We start from the raw sequence: 21,043 nt of genomic DNA, 5'->3' as shown, positions 1-21,043 counted from the left end.
CTTTTTTATGTTAGCTATTCAAAAGTGAATGCGAAGATGTTCTCTGTAACCAGGTGAACAACACTTTTAATGTTCTAGGTTTGCAAGCATTCTTCAGGCACATCAATACCTTTTTTTTTTTCCCAAGAGTACTTTGTATCTCCATGTGTACTTGCATATTCTGTCTCTTACCGAATTTTGTCCATTTTTGCTATTAGGTATACAGCCTCCTCTGCTAAATCTGACTCTAATCTCCTTCACTTATCAAGGCATATTTATGTAAGCACTAGTTCTGAGTATCTGAAGTTTCTAACCTCTGCTTTAACAGTGCTTTGTTCAAATTAATGACGACTTAAAAAGTAACCGTACTTCTTCATGATTATGAATTACCTATCAGCTCCATGATTCTAATATTCTCAGTCTTTTTTGGTACAATATTGTATTTCTACTACAATTGATATAGCAAACACTTCAAAAAACACCTTAAGACTAATTAATTGATAGGACAGTTAATTGAAAGGACTAGGAAAAAACAGTATTTTCTACTTCCTGTATTTAGCTTCCCTGCACTGTTGACATCTTCATCACTGACACCGATAGCAACAAGGACCAACAGCAGGGTTTCTAAAATTGACTTAAAAAAACAAACAAACAAAAACAAACAAACAAAAAAACCCACACATACCAAGTCTCACAGTATTTAAAGAGGAACTACATTAATGGGAATGCAAAATTAGGAAGAGAAAGTTTAATTTTAAACACAGTTTTATTTAGGCATAGAAAAAGAAAACAGAGCTAAGTGCCCAAAAACTCATTTGGGCAAGTTTTAAATGTCTATTTCTAATATATATTAAAGAAATTCTTCTAAATAGCAATTTTTCCCATTAATTAGTCCTTATAAAATCCATGAACTCTTCAATTATTTGGAGTAGAAATTAATTAGGTAGCATATATGTAAACAATTAAACGTATACAATAGACCTGTATACAAAATTTCTTCAGTGTTTAGTTATATTACTACCTTTCTAAATCAGGTATTTATAGACTTCTGCAGAATTAAAAACATTAAGACTCAGTCTCAGCTCTAAACCCTCTGCAGAAGTGTTTTTGTTTTGTTTTGTTTTAATATAACCATAACTATGGCTACTTTTTGTAGTCATCATCAACACTTCTGTTCAGAGACTGCATGATATGAAGCAAATAGATCTGAAACCATTAATTCCCTAGGTTTTCAAGGTGTAGTTTTTCCAACAACAGAGCAAAACCATTTTGGGGGCAAAAAGAAAGGGTTATCGTTATTCTAATTACTTCAGAACTGTCACTGAAGTTAAATGATCTTTCTGGAAATTTTAGGTGAACAGGAATTAGACCAAACTGTAGAAACGTCAACAGATGTTGTCAGAAGAACATCAACAAAAGCGAAGTCTGAGTATAAATGAAGTTCAGTTATTTAATTTTCTGCTTTTTTCTTGCCTGAAACTGTTCCGTTTTGGTTTTGACTGACTTTATTAGCATTGATAAAGCAGGATCTGTAGATTTCTTTGCAACCTCTTTCTTTGCCATCTTGCTCTCGTGCTCCTTGTTTGTCTCCTTAAGACCTTGCTGCTCTTGTTCTCTTCGGCGAGCTTTCTCTTCTAAGATCTTTTCTACTGCTTTTGTCTTCTTGAAATTTGGATCTGAAGGATCCACATTAAATAAGGGGGAAGTAAACATTGCTTGGAACCTCGTGTCAGCAACATTGACCTGAAGCAGAAAAAAAAAAAATATTTTAAGTAACCTTTACCCATAATAGCAATGTTTCTAAATACAATATGAGCTGCTTATTGAGCATATGAAATGGTTCATCATGCCAGGAACTGCTCAGGTTGCAAGTTTTCAGTGAGTATAGAGTACCAGAAGATCATATTGGTAAACCAGGTGAGTGAATACTTGTACAAATTCTGTATAAGCGTCAATCAGCAAAACAAGGAAGAGTCTACAGTCGAGAACAATTGACCAGAATCAAAGACACGGTGGAAAATTATTAGATCAAAATGTACCTGTGAGTATTTACTCATTGAGTTGTAGAAGGTCTTATGTATTGCCCTGTTACCTCACACAAAGTTAGAATGTACCCTCCCCTTCAACCTCATGTCAAGATATTTTTGTTTGTTTTCTATAACAGCCTGTAAAACCCTAAAAAAGGTAGATAGAGCTGCTTCTCCTTCACCTAGAAGCAAGGGAGAAGGATACGGAACCACTAAGTTTATCCCAAAAAGAACTGATACCAACAATTAGCATCTAAGTTATTCTAGTTAATCTTCAAAAATCAAGCATACACCATTACCTGGAAGTCATCTTCTAATAACTCTTTCTTTTTCATTAAGAGTTTCTTTTTCTTCTTGCTCAAGTTCTGCTGTTCTACAATCTGCTTATAATTAAAATGCTTTCTGCCATCGTCTTCATCATCCATCATAAGTAGAGCCATTTCAGCCTGTTAGAAAATAAGAGTTGATGTACACAATGAAATAGAGTTTTCTATGAAAAAAATACAGCAACTATGTTAGTGAAGTCTATGATTCTATACACAAGTTGAAATACGGTTGTTAAAACAGTATTATATCAAGCATAACATTATTGCACCTCAAAATATGTAAATAATGCAAATTATTATTTTTTTTAAAAACTGCAGATACACATTTCAACTTTCTAATATGTACTAATAACGTAATTTGAGAACTGTATACCCTAACATCAAAAGAACAAGTATCATTTTTTATGGGTATTTAAATCACAAAATAATAGACATTCACAAACTTCATAAAGGTAATAAATTCTGAGAATGAATAAAAAAAACAAATAAGCAATAGCAAACGATTCAGTCTTGAAGGTTACAAGCCAATAGGACAAACATGCTGAGACAGCTTTAAAGCTAGAAATTAACCATCCAGCGTTCTTTCCATGCCCATTTACATTTTAGGGTTACTAAACTCTGTTGATCTGGTGTTCAACTACAGTTTTCCGTAAAGATATCCTGGTATAATCTTCGGGGCCAACTACCGATTTCCTTTGGTGATTTATTCCAAAAGCTCTCACTAGTCAAATTATACAGCTTTATTCTATTGTTATCCTAAGGGACTTAATAGTCCACTCACAAGCACATCTCCAAGTATTTGCAGAATTCAGGCAATGAAACATCTGTAATTCTCAATGTTTTAAGCCACTTTACCTTCTGCTTTTCAACTTCAGCTTCATCTTCATCTTCATGGTCACTTTCAGCTGACTCTGCCTTCTTCTTTGAACCTAAGTGCAAAAATAGGCCATGCATACATTTATTCAAGTTTTTGCATGAGACCATAATTTACCTATCAACAGGACCTTAAAGTACACCTCATTTTCTTTCTTTCTTCAACATTATGCCGAAAACCAATGAAAAATTAGCTAGACTTAAAGCAATAAAAATCTACTGAATATTTGCATAGTTCATAGAGGAAACAATATTTAAATAGATTCTACTCTATTTTTTTTTTTTAGAGAGCAGTAGAGAGGATCACAACAGTGCAGGCAAGCATAGCAACTCCACTCCCACACTATTTTAAATCGAAATTATTTTAGACTCCTAAGTCTAACTGAATCATAGAATCATAGAATATCCTGAGTTGGAAGGGACCCTTAAGGATCATCAAGTCCAACTCTATAGGTATACTACAGTTTTCAAATTGTTCATTCTTTCTACTTAGAGAATGTAATAAATACTTTAGAATAAAAAGCAAATGTGCACCTCTTCTCTGTATCCAGAATACAAGCCTGCCAGCTGAGTAAGTTAAAACATCAGTCAAACAAAAAACACATTTTTAGAATTTATTTGTAAGCCTAAAACATCATATCTTGCCGTTAAGCATTAGGGTAAAGAAGACCTATTTTCATCCACGGGGATAAAAATATGATTGACTGTTCAGACTGAATATTCTTCAAATAAAGCTTTCTTACTCTTACCCTTAATGTTATATGCATAGTGCTAATTAGAGACAACATGAGTAGTAACAGCATAAAGCATGAGTCAAAAGTAATGTTTATGAACAGGTCTGTTTTCATGAACCCTATGAAATTAAATGTATTCTCTTTGGAACACCCATAGAACTGGATCAAGAAGGAGCAGGAAAAGAGGAAGGTTTTGACCTGAAACACATACTCTGACCTTTGAGCTTGGAATTTCATTCCCAGGCAATTTATTACAGTCTACTGGGGGTACTTTTAAGGAAGATTTTGGCTCCATTTTGTTAAGCCAGATTTGTAGTCAGACTAGAAATACAATCATGCCAGAAAAATGTCAAGTTGTATCACTAAGTATACTCTGGAACAGGATGCATTTCTTGAAGAACATTTTTTCCTCCCTTGACTACTCTCTTGACTATTTCTAAATAGATTCCAAGCTCGAAATGGATTTCTGGAAGAAACTACTACCACCAAAAAAAGTTAACTATCCAGATGCAGTGTCATTAGCTCACAAGCTGAATTGTTGTTCTAGCAGTTCCAAAAAGTATGCAGGAAAATCAGACTCAGATACAATATTGTTACCTAACTTAAACAATTTATTTTAATGTATGAAGGGAAGAAATACCTGTCTTATGTAAGGTTTCAACAACTTGCAAGTCTTCTCTATCTTTCCAGAACTGACTAAACTAGAGCAAAGTAAACAGAGCACCAGATGTGCAAACTGATGACAATTATTCTGAAAGTTAAATCTAAGTCTCTTATAGCCTTTCCACCTACATCTCTAAGAAGTGCCCTCAAAATATCTTCCCCCATCTTTTACTGTGTGAAGAACCACTAAAGCGAGGATAGCTTACGCTTAAGGCTTCAAAGACTCATGATGCCGCAGACCGGGCTGAAATCAGGAGACAGTATCAAACTAAGCTTTTTTGCACAGAGGAAGGAGGTAGAATAAAAACTAAAATCCATTAATTTCTTGCTGCGATCTTATGCAGCTAGAGCTGCAGTCTCTCTCAGCACTAAAACTACTGCATCGCAGTGAAAACAGTTGGGTTTCGTAAGTCACAGATGTGCCATTTTCTTTCTTTTTATGATAGTCCTGACATAGTCCATCTACCCACATACACTCTGGAAGTCCATCCCCATCTTCTTCTGCACATACATCACACAATATCCTGAGTTGGAAACTATCATGTTAATAAGCAATTACACCGTTCAGCTATTCCCTTCCCCAGCTTAGGCTGAAACAAGAAAAATACCATTTAGTTTCAGGTGAGCCCACAGAAACAGACACACTGAGACTGAAATTGGCTGAGCCAATTGACAGATTTACAACACTTTTTTCAACAATACGTGTATTCATATAAATCAGAAGTGACAAGTGCTTTTTATTTCCCTTAACAATACCAAACCAGAAATGAGCTTCTGAAATACGGACATCAAGGTTCATATACTTACAGTACTTCACAGAACTAAGAGAAACCTGCCAAACACACTTGAGTAGACTTTACATAACTTCCAGTCTTCCTTTCCTAGCACTGGTGCTTAAACATAATACGAAAAACTGAGGCTCTTTGTCTAATACCTTCTTATAGTCTTGCTTCCTTTAAACTACCCCACCTCATCAAAAATGAAATAATGCAAAACCCTTGAACATTTACAATCAAGAAGTCAAACCAGTGTGGGAGCAAATACACCACTGCAAAACACTAACAGCACTACTACATCCTCGTTTTTTGCTCTGGTTCACCTGAGTCTGTAATATGTTATGTCATACACTTCTCCAGTATAATTTAGTATCATATGACAGGCAGTTTAAGGGAGCAAATTCCATCTTTCAGGGGAATTGTGGAAGGCTTATGTAAAGTTACGGACAGCATTAAGTTGAATGATTGTATCCTAGTTATGAAACTGTTGCCGATAAAATCTTCTCTGAACTAGGCTTTAACTCATTTTCCTCAATCAGGTAAGCAAGCTGTGCTTAAAAAGAATCCCAGATATTTTACAGAGGCCATTCTTAGCAAACTTGGGTAAAGCCTGACAAAGTTGAGCTGTGTAACAATAAAATGTCAGCTGGCTTGTAGTCAACCACTACTCTCCCTTTGAAACTTCTCCAGAGTTAGCCACGTTATGTTTTTCTCCTCTTTCTCAATAGATTATCAGTAATCTTGCAGACTGAAGTTTCACTTGCACAACCTTTATGTCTGTTCTGATATCCCCAAGGGCTCCAAGCAGAGTAAAACCTATTCTCTTTCTTATGGATGAGAAGGCTCAATCATCAATACACAGTCATTCCCTGAGTCCCTCCACAACACAAGCAACGTCTTACATGATGCAGAAAAACATCTTCCGAGATCTTGCATACAACATTGAAACATCAAATATTGGTATGAGAATAGCCACATAGTCTTGCTATTAAAAAAAAAAAAAAAAAAAACAGAAAGAGTATTGGAAGAAATAGCATCCTTCCAACGAGTTCTGAAAAGTAGCCTACACACCACTCATCACAGAAGTCTGGCAGAAAACAGCACTGCATTACGCCTTCCTTAAATTAAGCTGATACTTTCTATGAAACATGAATACAACTCACTGTTTTGTACTTCAGATTATTAAGACATTCACATAAGTACATTAAGAAAAGTCCAGCTTTTGTTTTTGAATTATTTACTTTCTCCTAACACAAGCTTCTAACCATCAGGACATAAGCCTATGGTGTTTGATGTCAAATTAGAAGTAGTATAGTTTTGGGTTGTGGTATTTGTAATTCTGTTGCTAACACCTCATCCCCTTGCCCTCTTAATATGCGACCGTATGAATCACTCCTAGGCTTTGGCTCTCCAGAGCCTTCAACTTGCACTTCTTGATTATCCTCACCTTAAAATTTTAGCCACCAAAGTCATACTTCAAATAAATTTGTCGTCACAGCAAAAGCTAACTTCAACACCAGACCAAAAACTTGTGAAAGCAGCATCCCAAAAATCTGAACTGGACAAGTTAACTCCCAAAATATTACACTTCAAAACATCTTACTATTGTCTTTGTGCCCATATAATAATGCCAAACCAAATTCCTAGATTAAAACACATATGGAAAGTCTGCTATCTGTTTAGCATTAGATCATTATAATTCTGAAAGCTTGAACAGTTCTCCATTTTCTATCAAGAAAGGCTACGTATACTAAAGATTTATTCTCAGAGAAATAATTAATATATTTTCATACTGTAGATAACTCTTTAAGCTATCCACAAATAAAAAAAAGTCATAGAGGTATCCAGTTTATTATTTCACCGTTTGGTTTGCTACGCAGCCAGAGTACACAAGTAAAAACATGCATCAGACTGAGAGAAAACAACATTACTTTCTTATGAGAGACAGATTTATTTATTTATTTATTTAATAACATATCAGATGTTTCTGTCATTTATATAACTGACCCAACCATCAAAGGGACCATATAATCTGTCTGGAAAAAGGCTTCCAAGGCAACCAAGACTTTTTTCCCTCCAGAATTTTTAGGGGAGTAGACTGTTTGCTTGTTCTCAACAGCCATCCCCAGTAGTTGGCTAAGTGACAGTTTCTGATTACAGCTGGGAGAAAATTTGCATTGCCATTACGTATATTACAGTATGCATCATTTTATCAGGAATCCTGCCTGCAATTATAGGCAAGTGACACACAGTTTTTTCCATTCTGAACATGCCATCTCTGCATTTACACTAGCCTTTGTTTCTAAAGCTCGTTATTTAAAGAAAGAGCACACTTATTTTGACTCACCTGTTTTCCCAAGCTCTTCAGCAAAATATGGATCATTGAGATCAACATCAGATGGAATTTCATCTTCACTCATTTCTTTCTCAGCAGTAGCCTGTAACAAAGCAGAAACATTATTTCAACCAACATATAAACTACAAAAGTTTCACTGGAATTAAATGTTCCTTCTGTCAGAAACTACGAATGTGAAAACCAAAGCATTACATGCTGAACCATCATGAAACTAGAACTCACTAGAAATTGCTAGTTAAGAACAATCTATTTAAAACCTGTATTACAGATTGCAAGCTTTTGTTTTTACCTAAAGAAGGGCAACTTACATTTTCCAAGGAACTCTATAAGCTTATCACAGACAGCAATGCAGTAGCGAATCATACCAGCAAATATGTGCATAAGCTGTAGTTCTAGGTACATAATTGTTACCTGATTGCTCTTAACTCCTACCCAGAAAAAAATTAAATCCTTACTACATCAAGTAGCGTACTATTCTGTTCTTTGCTACTTCAAAAGTGCAATTAAAAAACAAAACACAACTCGTCGTGTTCTTGAAGCGAAAACTCTTCCTACCCAGGAAGTCAGAGAATCAAAAACCACTATGGTACTCTAGGAAAATGTTACTTGCTCTATTCACGTGCTCTTTGCCAGACACTGCTTCTGACAGACAGAATATAGCATGCAAAAAAACCCCACAACATACATCTGACATGGCATCATGGGACTGGTGTGTCCTTATGTTCCACAAGGACTCTACCATGGGGAAAAGCTTGAGTAAAGGGCTTCATTTTATGCTTCAAAAAATCAGAAGGGTCAAATTTGGATTTAGAACAGCAATTTCTGTTACTGGAAGAATTCAGTGATACACCTCGCTCCTTGACCTAATTTATCAGGCCAAACAAGAATATTACACTATCAAAAGTTGCTCTACTACCTAACAGTGCAATTTAGTTCAGAGCACTCATCTTCTGTATGATTAAAGAAGTTATTCATGAAATGCCAGCTAAGCCTGAACTAGAATGGACAGGATACCTCTAGTTATGGGTTACACTTATAAACGTTATTCTGCAACATGAACTGTATGCAAAGTAATTACGATTATACAGAAGCTAGATTCTATATACTGCATGTTTTTTTCCTTAGTATACAAGCAAGAGTTTCATTTATCTGGCTATTCCTGCACATCTCTGCCACAGGAGTCAGTTACTTCACAATTACCTTCTGTGTGGGGGAAAATGAAGCAACAGCAATCTTTGCATTTTTATAGAACAACTTTGCTATCCATACAACAAAAAATTTACTAGATTTGCTTTTGTAGTTTGAAAGTTGAATGATTCTTCATAGCTATTAGTTCTTGGCTGCTACAGCTCTGACAAGAGTCTGTACAGTTCAAAACTACAGCATTCATTCCGCATTCATACAGCATTCAATCATGCATTCCAACTTTGCACCAAAAGCATACCATAGCAAAAAGACCCTTCCTAATGCATTCAGAAGATGCACAACTTAAAAAAGAACAAACAGATAAATGACTTTTTTTGTAAGAACATAATATATGCTCAGTATTAGCCTGAACGTCCTTTAGCTCTGTAGATCTGATTAGAATTAAGACTTTCCAAATGAGCAACCACTGCACATTTGAGCCATAAAACAATACTGCACTCCTGCCATAAAACAAAAGTACCCCCCCATTTATCTAAAACTAGAACAGCAACTTAAGAAAAGGAAGGAGCATCTCCTTTTGCAACTCAGAGCAGACGTTACCTTTCTCTTCTTTTTAAGGTTTCTTTTTTCTTTCTTCTTCTCTAGGTATTTTTGCCATGGAGTTAGGTTATCCTTTCCTTCCAACCTATTTTTGACCATTTCTTCAGCATTTTCTTTGAGGCCTAGTAAAAATAAATAAATAAATAGGAGGTTAAAGAAATTGGATCAATTTGAACTTTTCCTTAACCAACTGCTTTTCTTTTGCAAAGGAAAAACCTAGTTTTTCCTTCCACAAGTCAATGAGAACAAGCATTGCTTGGAGCAACAACTCCATAAATACGATTGGTTTATAGGTTGTGTTTTTCCAAATATAACATCTTTCCAGTAACAACTCATACAGGAGTGAGATGATGAGGTTGTGTGCGCAATATTTTATTCCCAGCATCCTTACTGTTCCTCAAAAACATCACCTGTTCAGACAGTAGACTGCACAGTCTATGAAGTCTACCACTTTAAGGCTGAGAGTAACATAATAATGCAGTAATAACACAGCACCCTTAAATTTAATGTACCTTACTATTATTAGTTAAGCTTCACAAAAACACTTCAAATCCAGTCCAGTCATTCCCATTTTTTGCCCACGGGAAAACAAAGATTGAGCTGACAAAGCTTGTGAAATATTAAATCACTACAGGGCCATATCACAGCTGGCTTGAACCTGTAGCTGGTGCTCTCTGTTTCCTGTTTCACCCAGAAATATTTGATGGTTGTTGCTATATCAGTATGCCCCACTGACGTAATAAAGTTGTTATGTAGCTCCCTTACTAAGGCAATGCTGCAGTGTCTTCATCATCTTCATCCACCATTGTAAGAGAGCAAAAAATTATTTTCACCATGTTTGAAGTCAAAATAAATCTGCAGCTAGGAAGCATGGAAGAACAGAAATAATAAAACAAATAATTTCTTGCATTATGTACTAATATCACAATGTGATATGTGCCAAGTCATTCGAGGCAAGATGTTTTCAAGTAATCTAGTCTTAATTCTGTTGTACCCCTCAGGATAACAAAACAAATATGAAAACCTGTATCTTGGGTTTAATTCCAACTAACAAAGGAGTAGAGGGAAGCATATTCATAATTGCAAAGGTTAGGATTTTTCAGTTGCTTAAGTCATGCAGAAAAGCAAGATCTTTCTCAACTTGGATTGCTGTTTCCTACTTTTTATTTTGCCCAAGACACTTCAAATAGAAAATTGCACCTTGTTAAAAAAATAAAAAATAATTTTATTTTTTATTTTATATACAAAAAATAAAAAACAGAGCATTCTCTCTTGTATGTAAATTCACAGAGAACAAAATGTTTTCTAATCCACAAAAGCAGAAATAAGTAATGCCACGAAATCCTGATCGAGTATTATGCATACATTGCACAATCTACCTAATAGCTCTTAACTAAGAAGTCTGTTTTCCTGTTAACAGATAAGAGTTTTATTTCACAAAACTATTTTTAAAGCTACATAGTACCAGTCTGCTTTAATGACTAAAGCTACCCTAAATTAAGAAATAGTACACCTCTTGTACGACAGGAAAGCTAGATTCAGATTCAATGTTTAGGGTAAATTACAAATGTTTTTTAAAAAAAGAAGCTACCATTGGAAGGAAATTAAGGGACTTAATTTAAAAGATTATAGACTGCTTGAAAGAGATCAGCCTTGAATCAACAGAAAAACATTTAAAAGAACGTCCTCTGGTATCACCAGGTACCATTTCAAGCTGTATTAACTCCAATGAAACAATACCAGCTGCCGTTGTGTTGAGGCTGAGCACCTGAATTTGCACCATTACGCCTTGAACTTTAATACAGCTCTCTTGTCAATATGCATTGATAAAGCTTCTCATTGTGTGATCACGTTTTACCTTTGCCCACTCTTAACCCTGTTTGATACACAGATAATTAACACGCCTCAATATTTTGTGTCACTGTACAACGTATAGATAAGTTACTGAACATACTAGCATATGGCCAAATTACCAAAAATAATTGAACTCTAGAAACAGAATGGAGCTTTCTACAACATCCATCATTACAGTATTCAATAGTGCAAAAACGTCACCCTAAAAAAGGAATCCACTAACCACAGTGTCCCCATTTTACAGCTGCCTTTATAATCTGAATAAACACTGACCTTGATGGGCACCTACAAAAAGAAAACCTCATGATGGAAAGAGATTAAACAACTTGCCTTGCAACACACTGAAGCAGAATTCAGTGGCAAAAAGGCAGAATCCGCTTCCATGAAAAGAAGTAGCAGCCCGAGCAATGAAGGATTTGCTCCTACTTGCAAGTCCTTCATTCATTTACTACACGCTTTTTTTTTTTTAAGAAAGCCTTCCCTAACAAAAGAGTCCAATATTCAGTAGTTAACATCCTCCTTTTGGACATGACTGTCAGATCTCGGAACATGTAGGGATCATGTTTCTACTCTTCCTACCTCCAGGTCTGACCCTTGCTATCTCTTCCCCAATCCTCCTTGTTCTAACCATCAGGGATGCTGAAGAGCATCCCTTCCCTTCCATTGCTGCCCAGCTCTCTAATTCTAATCTCCCATTTCTCATACTAGCTTTATCGCTCAAGTCATGTGGACCTCTCCAGGTGTCCCAGACTGTATTTTCTCCCAGCTCCCAGATTTCTCATTTGACCTTTGTCTGCTCCTCATCAACCCTTCCAGCTCTTCTCAGTAAGAAGGAACTGAAAACAGATGGCATAATGGCAAAAAATAAATAAATGGGCAGCCTTCATGGACAGCCCTACCTGTCCCTAGAAAAGCAGGCACAACATTTTTCCAACAAGCTGCAAACACTAATTTCTCTTCTTGCACTTGCCTGCTCTCCAAAAATAATTCCAAGGCTAGAAAGCTAGTTACAGCATGTCTGAAACACGAAGTGTGGACAAGGTCTAAAAATGTATTAAGCCATGCTTTATAGGAAGAAAAGAAGGAAGAAAGAAACACCACGTAAAACAGCCTTCTAATATGCTAGAAAGAAGCCAGAATTAACAGTAAGAGGCAAGCCAGTGCCGCCACAGAAACTGGTTACTGAACCAGCAAACAAATACAAAGCCACAAAAAAAGTAAAGGAAAGTGTGCTGTACAGGTTCACCAAAAATGTGCCACTAAGAAACCCTCATACAGCCAGGGCTGTAATTTAGTCACTTCCAACAATACATGGTTTTGTCTCCGAAGTCTAGGAAAGGGCAGTCATAATGCTTCCTAGAAACTGAACTACTATTACTTGGGATTATTTTTCAGTAGGTTTTGGAGGAAAAAAAAAGTTGCTGGTCAGGTAGCAACATTGCACATTCTCTCTAAAGACTGGATTAAGAAATATATATCACATCTCCAGACGGAGGGTATATGTGTGGGGTGGGGGGAATTAAAAAAAAAAAAAAATCTCAGAGGAGGTTACAAGATTTCTGATTTATTCGCCTAGAACATGGCATCATTTGATCCATCTGGCACAGAAGGACTTGGAGGAAAATACAACCCTTTCTTGTGGTATTTGGCAGTCTCATGAAAGGCCTTAGAGTTTCTCCACAGATTAGAGTGGCTTACAAACTACTGTCCAGACCGCTTCCCGAGAATAAGAGTGTATTTAAGTGGTCAAAAAACTTGATTGCAGAACTGGAAAGAAGTCATCTGCTTTAGGTAGACTTATTAACTGGCCATACAAAAAGTTAAATTAAGTTTTACCTGCTCCTCCCCGTTTCTATTTTTAAATAACTGAATCACTAGTCATATTTAATTTTTACAAATAAGGGCCATGAAAAGAAGGTGTAAAGTTTATATATATTAGCATGCAACCAAATCATACTTGAACTAGGGGATTAGAAGCGTGAAAAACCCCATACAACATTATCAGCTTAAGTACTGCTTCTCACATTACTGAGGGAAGAAGGCTGAAACAGAAATTTTGCTTCTCTAAACAATGAAAAACTTTAGGCAATCTAACTGCTTGCAACTGTCACAGTTACTAAAAGCTAGAGAGATGCTTCTCAGTAAACCTAAATGAGTAAGATGAACTTACATGTAATACCTCGCCTACTCCCCCCCCAAAAAATAACAAAAGAACTGATACACACACCTTGTTGCAGTTAGATCAAAGGAACGGCCAGCAGAAGGACTCTGATAACATTACAATTTGTTTGCCACAAATATAACACATCTTGGGTCAAGACAGTTTTCCTAACACAGCACTACTCCCTTAAAAAACAAACACACACCAAAAAACACTTAGATGCTAAAATGTCAAGTGTGAAGAACCACAGCACTGAGCACACTCTTCTTTGTGCTGCGTGAGGTAGAATTCCTTATCATTTATCTCTTTATCTCTACCAGAAGCAGCAATCTAGATTGAGACAGATTTTGATTCAATTCTGTCATTTTCTTGCCCCACATAATCTATAACAACATACCGTTGGGGTCCACCATGCACTTATAAGGGATCTGACTGCCTGCTGGTCTACTTCTGATGAAAACAAATTTCAAGGTTTCCTTAAAGCTCAGCTACATATTTACATCTCATTCTTCCCAAAGGAAGAATTTAAGTCCAATAAAAAAGCTGTATGAGAAACTGGCCGAATAGCATCAAGAACAGCGATTGTGGTCTTCTCCCTCTTCACCTTCTAAGGAGAGTTTGGGGAGCTGGATAAGAATGCATAGTAATTGTTGCTCAGATCGGCTATGATTAAGAAAACAGATGGATGCTTAAATATAACATTGATTTTGTGCCTAAAAGAAACAGACCAAAGAAAGTTGGAACTACATCTAATTTGTTTTTGCTGGCACTGTGGTTTATTAAAACTATTATGATTCAAGAATAACTGAATCATTCACAAAGTATGCTTTCTATAACCATGTGTAAATATTTGTGCCAAAACTCAAATTTTTAAATTAATTCAGATCTGCCTTTCAATTGAGGAAAGTCGTGGATTTAACTGTTGTAGTTCTCTCTATATTAAATATTTGGGCAGGAAAATGACCTTGCAGTAAGTCCATCAGATTGAGGCAGAGTTTGATAATAAAAGCATTTCAAGATGAAAGTTGGTTCTAAAAGACCTAAGGAGTCTTAAGAGATGATAACAAACGATTTTTAAATGCCCAGAACACTCCAAATGGAACATAATTAGTTCTTTGAGAATTTCAATACGCACATTAGTTCAAGGAAAGGGTAATAACTAACATACTTCTCTCCCATAAGAAATCGTAGCCTCAGTTGTGTGTATTTGCCAGAGCTATAAATGATGCAGCAACTGCATTTCACTCTGAGCCACCCCCTTTCAGGTGTGCAGGACCTTCTCTCCAAATGCTGTCTGAAGTCTACAAAGGCTACACGTTGCCACATATTAGAACAGTAAACAAAGTGAAGACACTCTTCTTTGCTTTTAAGGCTTATTTCAGAAAGAAGCCATCCACTTAATGAAAAAAATAAAAAAGGGGAGTTAGGACATGAATAGGATTTTAAAAGCAGACTGACAAACTCAAGAGTTGGTAGGCAAGGGAGCTGAGTAACAATATCACAAACTCAATTCAGGTTTCCAAAGCCTGAATGCTCTTGTAATACGAAATAATGAAACAAACTACTAACCTTCATGAGGTCAGTCAAAATACCATTACTAGCTATTAGCCCTCAGAATACAGCCAGCACCATCAGTTTTACCCATAGTTTTTGGAATTTCACTTAAAAAGGCAAGCGAATGCTTCCACGACATCCAGAACCTCTGATCTTGGAAAATACTCCAGAGTATAATACAAGAGGAAGAAATGAAGAAAAAGCTAATACATGCTTTAAAATCAAAGTTGCAAAATTGACATCAAACACTGTGAATTCCTAACGTAAGCTTCATCGTGCACACACGTGTGCTTAATCCATCATGATACAAACCCATCTGAAACAGCTCCCAGGCATCCTACTGACTCTAAACAAGGCCGTATCTACCAGGATGTATCTTTGCTGCCTGTTTTGATTTTACAAAGCATGTAGCCTGACAGAATAACAGGAAGGATGAGGAATGCTGGGTGTTACCACCACTCCTCTCCATCCCTTCTTCTAGGGAGAGGAAAGTGTAGGAGGAGTCCTAGGAGTTCCACAAGGTGCGATAATGAAGGGGTTGGACTAGATGAGACACGGAACAATGTCAATTTTCTAAGTCCAGTTCACTAAAAAAGAAACGAGGGAGCCACTCTATTGGGGAATTTGATTCCATCTGTACTACGTTCCCAAACATCGGTACAAATTTTCTTGCAACATGCAAGGTGCAGCTGATGAAACTACACCCTTCAGCAAACTTGTTGCTCTTCCCATGCCACTAAGTTTCCTGCAGTCTCTTTTCATTTCCTGCAATGGATGGTTTGCTCTAGATCCCTAACTTCAGCACCATCTTAAAAAATAAATAAAAATAAAAAACTTCAGTTTACCTATGTATGAAAACCCAGCTGCCTTGAATGCTCAGTGATACAATCAAAAAAGATACTAACCAAGCAACTCCATAAATGCAAATACTGACACACTGTGGACAGATGAAGTAAAACATCCCTACAGCCTTGTCAGTAAGCACTTGTCCCATAACGCACGTTGTATCTTTGATTTCAATGAGTTGGCCCACACCAGAACAAGATATTAAAAGGGAGCATACATACTCAACACAAGTCACCCACGTGAATTCAAAGTAACAATAGTGCAAGTCAGATATGCACTTTGAGATGGAATTAACACATCAGTTGGGATGGGGATGAGTTCTAGCACGGCTCTGGTCTTGTATGTACAGTAACAGATCAGATCGTGTTCTTGTATAGACTGCAGTCCTACGTGTACTGAGCCAATACAACAACTGCTGCCCCTAGAAGGGGCATGTTACACTTTCATAGTCTTTGGACCACATCATTCAACCCCCTGAGCCTTCACCAAACGCTGGACTCTTTAACTCAGCAGTATAGATTCACTTCCTTTTTTTCCAGAGCAGCTCTGCCATTTTAGCAAATTAAACTAACTTGCAAATAAATCTATCAAGTTCTAGGGCTGCTACATGCTGTCAGAATGAGCTTGGGGCCAGGATGAAGGAAAAAAGGCTACAGAAGAAACCATCCCTTTTTTGGATGTAGTGTCTTGTTCAACTGGCTCATTACTTCTCATGGAAGGAGCACGCTCATAAACAAAACCTAAGTGTCTCAATGCATTTTCATTCCAAAGGAAAAGAACAGACAATAGTTTTCAGAAAGTTTTCTTCTTTCTCAAGAAGAGATCTGCTGGGACTCTATATGGTAAAGTTATCTATACATCACTAAGTATCCCCTAAGCTTGCTTTCCTGGTAGCTTTCCTTCCCACAGAGCTGTCTCACTGGAAGATCAGACTTCTCCCTTTTCTGTTCCCCCAAACCTTTCGCATTAAGCGAGCAAGATTTTAAAACCACTCTCCTTCAATTTCATGCTACGTTTCCAAATCATATTGTTTCATTTTTAGAAGTGTAGGTATGTTTTATGATTCTATTGCAAACATGAATTCTACTCAAGTAAAATCTATAAAGCGATGAATGAAAAAGCAAGCACAAGAAAAACTGGCAAGTAAATAAGCTACACAGAGAATCTTACAGCTGAGGAACTGAGTTCAGTCATTATTTCTTCCATTTCCTCCATTGTATTCCACTAGGATTTCAATTTATGGGAAAAAAGTCAGTTTCTACTACTATAAATCAGACACCTTACATTGTATCCCCATTAACAGGCCAATACTGCACACTGCCCAAGTCTGTAAAAGAAAAAAGTTAAAGCCTACCTGGAACCCATTTAATCTCCATTTCTATACCCTTTTCCTCTTGCTTTTTCTCTTTTTCTTGGATACTTTGCAGAAGTTCTCTGTACTTGGCAATTTGTTCCTCATCATCTTTTTGGCTTTTCCTGGGTTTATCATCTTCCATTTCATGATCTACATCATCGCCTAGAAAGACAAAAGAGAAGCTATGGAAGACAACCTCAAAGTGATCCATTTACATTCAAGGAACACACCTAAGGAACGTTAAATCATTTATAACAAAATAAAGTATTTTCATATATTATTCCCAGAAAAAGTAACCAGTTCTAGAACTCCCCTGCTTCACAAAAAAATAAAATAAAAAAATATCTGAAAAGGCAAAGAGTTTGTCCAACAAAGGAAACCACTGACAGAACACAGCATCCTTTACTGCGTTTTACAACTCCTGGAGTCCCTAATGTCCCTGGCAGCACAGTAATAACATCAAAAAACCTAAACCTAAAAAAAAAAGTTGTGCAAAGCATCTTGAAATTTTAACAAATTACTCAAGCCTTTTTATTAATTCAACGTGTCACTAAAGATAAAAAGCAAGATGGAAGCAGTTTTGGCTATTTTTGCTAAGGAAAACACAATTACAATGTGACCTGCAATAAGCTTTCAAGAAGCATTTCAAAGAGAACAGGCTTTTTAAGCTTTAAAGATGCTGCAGCTCCTTGAACAGTAGAAATCTAGCTTTGGGGCTCCTTTTTTCTTTTTCTGATACTGTTGTTCTTTTTCATCCCATAACCTTAAAATGCTTGTTGTTGGCTGGGATTGGAAATGTTGACTGTTCAATTAACTGCAGCTGCTTTTCCACTTTCCTCATCAGTAGCAGAGAACTCCTAAGACAAAAGCATCTGCTCATGCAGCAAGCAAAAATGCATTCAGCTCTTAAGAGTAAGAAAAAAAAATAAGTGACTGTCTTTTTTTTTCTTCCTGATGTCATAAGAAACGGTAAGCAAAGCTATCCTGGATGGGAATTGAAGAGATCCTTTGGCTAAGAAATGCTCCCTTGAAATGGGGTAACGAAGGGGTGACTCATTTGTATTATTTGCTAATTTTGCCAGGAGAAATTTAAGCGGTGACACATTGTCACACTTTCCAGTTTTGATACAAGTTGAATTTCTTTTGTCAAAACCAATAGCTTTAAAACAAATGTTAACATTGCCTTCAAAAAACTCTTCAGAGCTTTTTCATTCTATAAGCAAATAAAGAACTTTGAAAACAGCTGCAAGAAAGGAAAGGAAAATTAACTGAATATGTTCTCGAAGTTTGTTTGGAGTTCAAGTAACCTTGCTGCTAGCTTTCAAGTATCACACTGTGTTGCACAACATGAGGAACCACTTTCTGATGGATATTAAGGCAGTAATGTTTCCTGCCAATATGTTTTTTAAAGACTTTTTGAATAAAAAACACGGCCAAAACAAAAACAAAACACTAACAGTTACATTGTAATAGAAATACAATCAAGAGAAAAAACAACTTAGCCTGTGAATGAAAAGAACATAAAAGCAGATGAAATTAGGAATATAAAATACAAGTATATAAAATAGAAGTCAGACTGGGTTCCCATCTAGCCACTTCTGAGCAGGGACGTCCTAGCCTGCACAAGCACACACAGAGATATCCTTTAATTCTAAGCCGCTGAACAACTCCAAGAGGTTACATGAATTTTTCAGAAGGAAAGCCAAGTTGACCTTTGTTCTGGGGTTTCCTAGAACTTAATCCATCTTATTTTTCTTAATAAAAAATACACACACAAAACACGCTCCTACAAATACGCCTTAGAAAAACCCCCAACCAGCAAGTCATACCAAGCTTCAGGTGTTTCATAAAAAGAAACCATCAGGTTGTGGTGCTTCTATTTTATCCCAAGAAATTCCACCTGGCCTTGGCTAAATCATTAACTGGTAACTCCTCTCTCTGGCTTATTTCCTTAGGAATTATTTTAGCAACATGCCAAAACTAACCCAACAGGAATATTTTAAGAAGTCAGATCCTCATTACCATTGAAGCAGCAGTAATGCCTCAGCATCTACAGAGTAGCGAGGGAGAGAAGCCAACCCAAATCACATTGTGTGCAATGCATTTAATAAATACCCATTGAATTCAGCGACAATCTTAAATAGCTGCATGTTTTATCATCTTCCAGTTATTAGCCTTCTGCAACAGTCCTAGCAAGCATAAAAATGAACAGTATTCATATGTAAGACACCATATGTACTGTCATATGATAAAATATTAAAGATCCATTTAACATAGCTAAGCTAATGAGCAAAATAGATTTAAAAACGTAAAATATTTATTAAGTGTACTGATCTTATTTACCATTAATCACTGAAAACTACATCAGCAGCACAATTAAATAAGTGAATCTCCACCTCGCAAATCCTCCTTCCGAGGATTACATTTTCTTTCCTCACGTGTGCATCTCCAGCATTGGTGCTGCAGCAGAAAAGCCTCCTGTCGTCCCGAGCTTCTAACACAAGACTCCACAAAGGCAGCAGAACTCCTTGCTCAGACTCCTACTGTGCAGAGCAGGGCTCTCTACAGAACTCCCTGCACATAACACCCCATCAAGAACAACTGCTCAAAACCACCCCAGTTCAAGCGTTATGTCATACAGTCTCTTCGCGTGCTCTCCGTGGCAGAGCAAAGCAGCACAGCAAATATGATCTTTTTATTGCAAAGAAAAAAAGGAAAAAAAAAAAAAAAAAAAACAGCACAAAATCTTAGGCATCAACACCATGCTGCTTAATTTGAAGTGTCGTTTAAAATGCCATAAACTAAATCATTGGTGCTCACAATCAGAATCGCAGTTACGGGCTTGAATTTGATGCACGCCACAAAGTTTTACTAACCGCAACAAATGCATCCAAGCAACAGAGTTCAGAAGCAATGTAAAGGAGATGCTTTGTGCCCACAAGCTACTATATAGCAAGTCCATGAAATTGAAATACTTGACATTACAAATCTGTTGTATCACAACAACATTGGTAACAGACATTTTTAACTTAAGAAATGTAATAAAAACGAAATGGACCAGGGCAACTAACGCTGTTTATAAATAAAGCATACAAATAAATAAATGGCCAGAACATTTTTTCCTTCTTATCACAGTCCTTACCTATTTTTCCCTTTTGTGCATAGTGCCACATAATTCTGCTGGACAAAATCCTGCTTTGTATCTAGTAACTCAATGGATAAAATGTCAGGAACACGTTACAGACATAGCAACACCACTCCTCTACTAACAACTTATTTCTCAAAACCATTATTAGGAACTACACAATTTGAGGTCTCAAGTGTGTTAGTGTGATAACATAACTCTAGGTCGATCTCTCTCCCTTCCCAGAAACAAAAGTTTACTTAAAATTTCTTCAGTGTTGCTCACTTCCAGATTCTATCACCACGCTGTAACAGACGCTGTTCTTTTAACGCAGCAGTAGCCTTGAAAACCTGAACTCAAAAAAATGAAATACTTTTCTCTGCAGCTACTGCTCCTATTAATGCATTTTACTAACCATTACTAGAGAAAATTAAGGTCATGGAGGTACAGCTTATAAACATATTTTATGTAATATGAGAAACAAATGGACACTTATCCTGCCAAGATATTGCCAAGTCAAGTCTGCTGCCAGCAGATTTCCCAACTCCATAACCAGAAAAATCTGTCATGCTCTTTTGCACACTTCAAACACATCTGATTACAACAACCTACTTTAATGCTGTATAAACCCATTTTAACATCTGTTTGAAAGACTTGATTAAGGCTTAAT

At 36.6% G+C, this 21,043-nt stretch overlaps 1 protein-coding gene across 1 annotated transcript in view; it reads right to left on the bottom strand.

The window, feature by feature from the left end:
• Window positions 1-726: 726 nt before the first annotated feature.
• ESF1 (ESF1 nucleolar pre-rRNA processing protein homolog) overlaps window positions 727-21,043 on the bottom strand; it is a 30,527-nt gene continuing 10,210 nt past the window's right edge. Inside the window, exons 9-14 of the mRNA XM_084516183.1 lie at window positions 17,250-17,411; window positions 9,481-9,602; window positions 7,726-7,816; window positions 3,188-3,261; window positions 2,306-2,452; window positions 727-1,722 (exon numbers count right to left, since the gene is read on the bottom strand). Coding sequence (XP_084372309.1) covers window positions 1,426-1,722; window positions 2,306-2,452; window positions 3,188-3,261; window positions 7,726-7,816; window positions 9,481-9,602; window positions 17,250-17,411 — 893 coding nt within the window. The 3' untranslated portion in view covers window positions 727-1,425. The remainder of the gene's footprint in view (window positions 1,723-2,305; window positions 2,453-3,187; window positions 3,262-7,725; window positions 7,817-9,480; window positions 9,603-17,249; window positions 17,412-21,043) is intronic.

The sequence above is a fragment of the Aythya ferina genome (assembly GCF_964211825.1).
Source record: "Aythya ferina genome assembly, chromosome: 3".
Classification (NCBI taxonomy): Eukaryota; Metazoa; Chordata; class Aves; order Anseriformes; family Anatidae; genus Aythya; species Aythya ferina.
The sequence above is the reverse complement of the archived record's forward strand: the minus strand, read 5'-3'. Positions and strand labels throughout refer to the sequence as shown.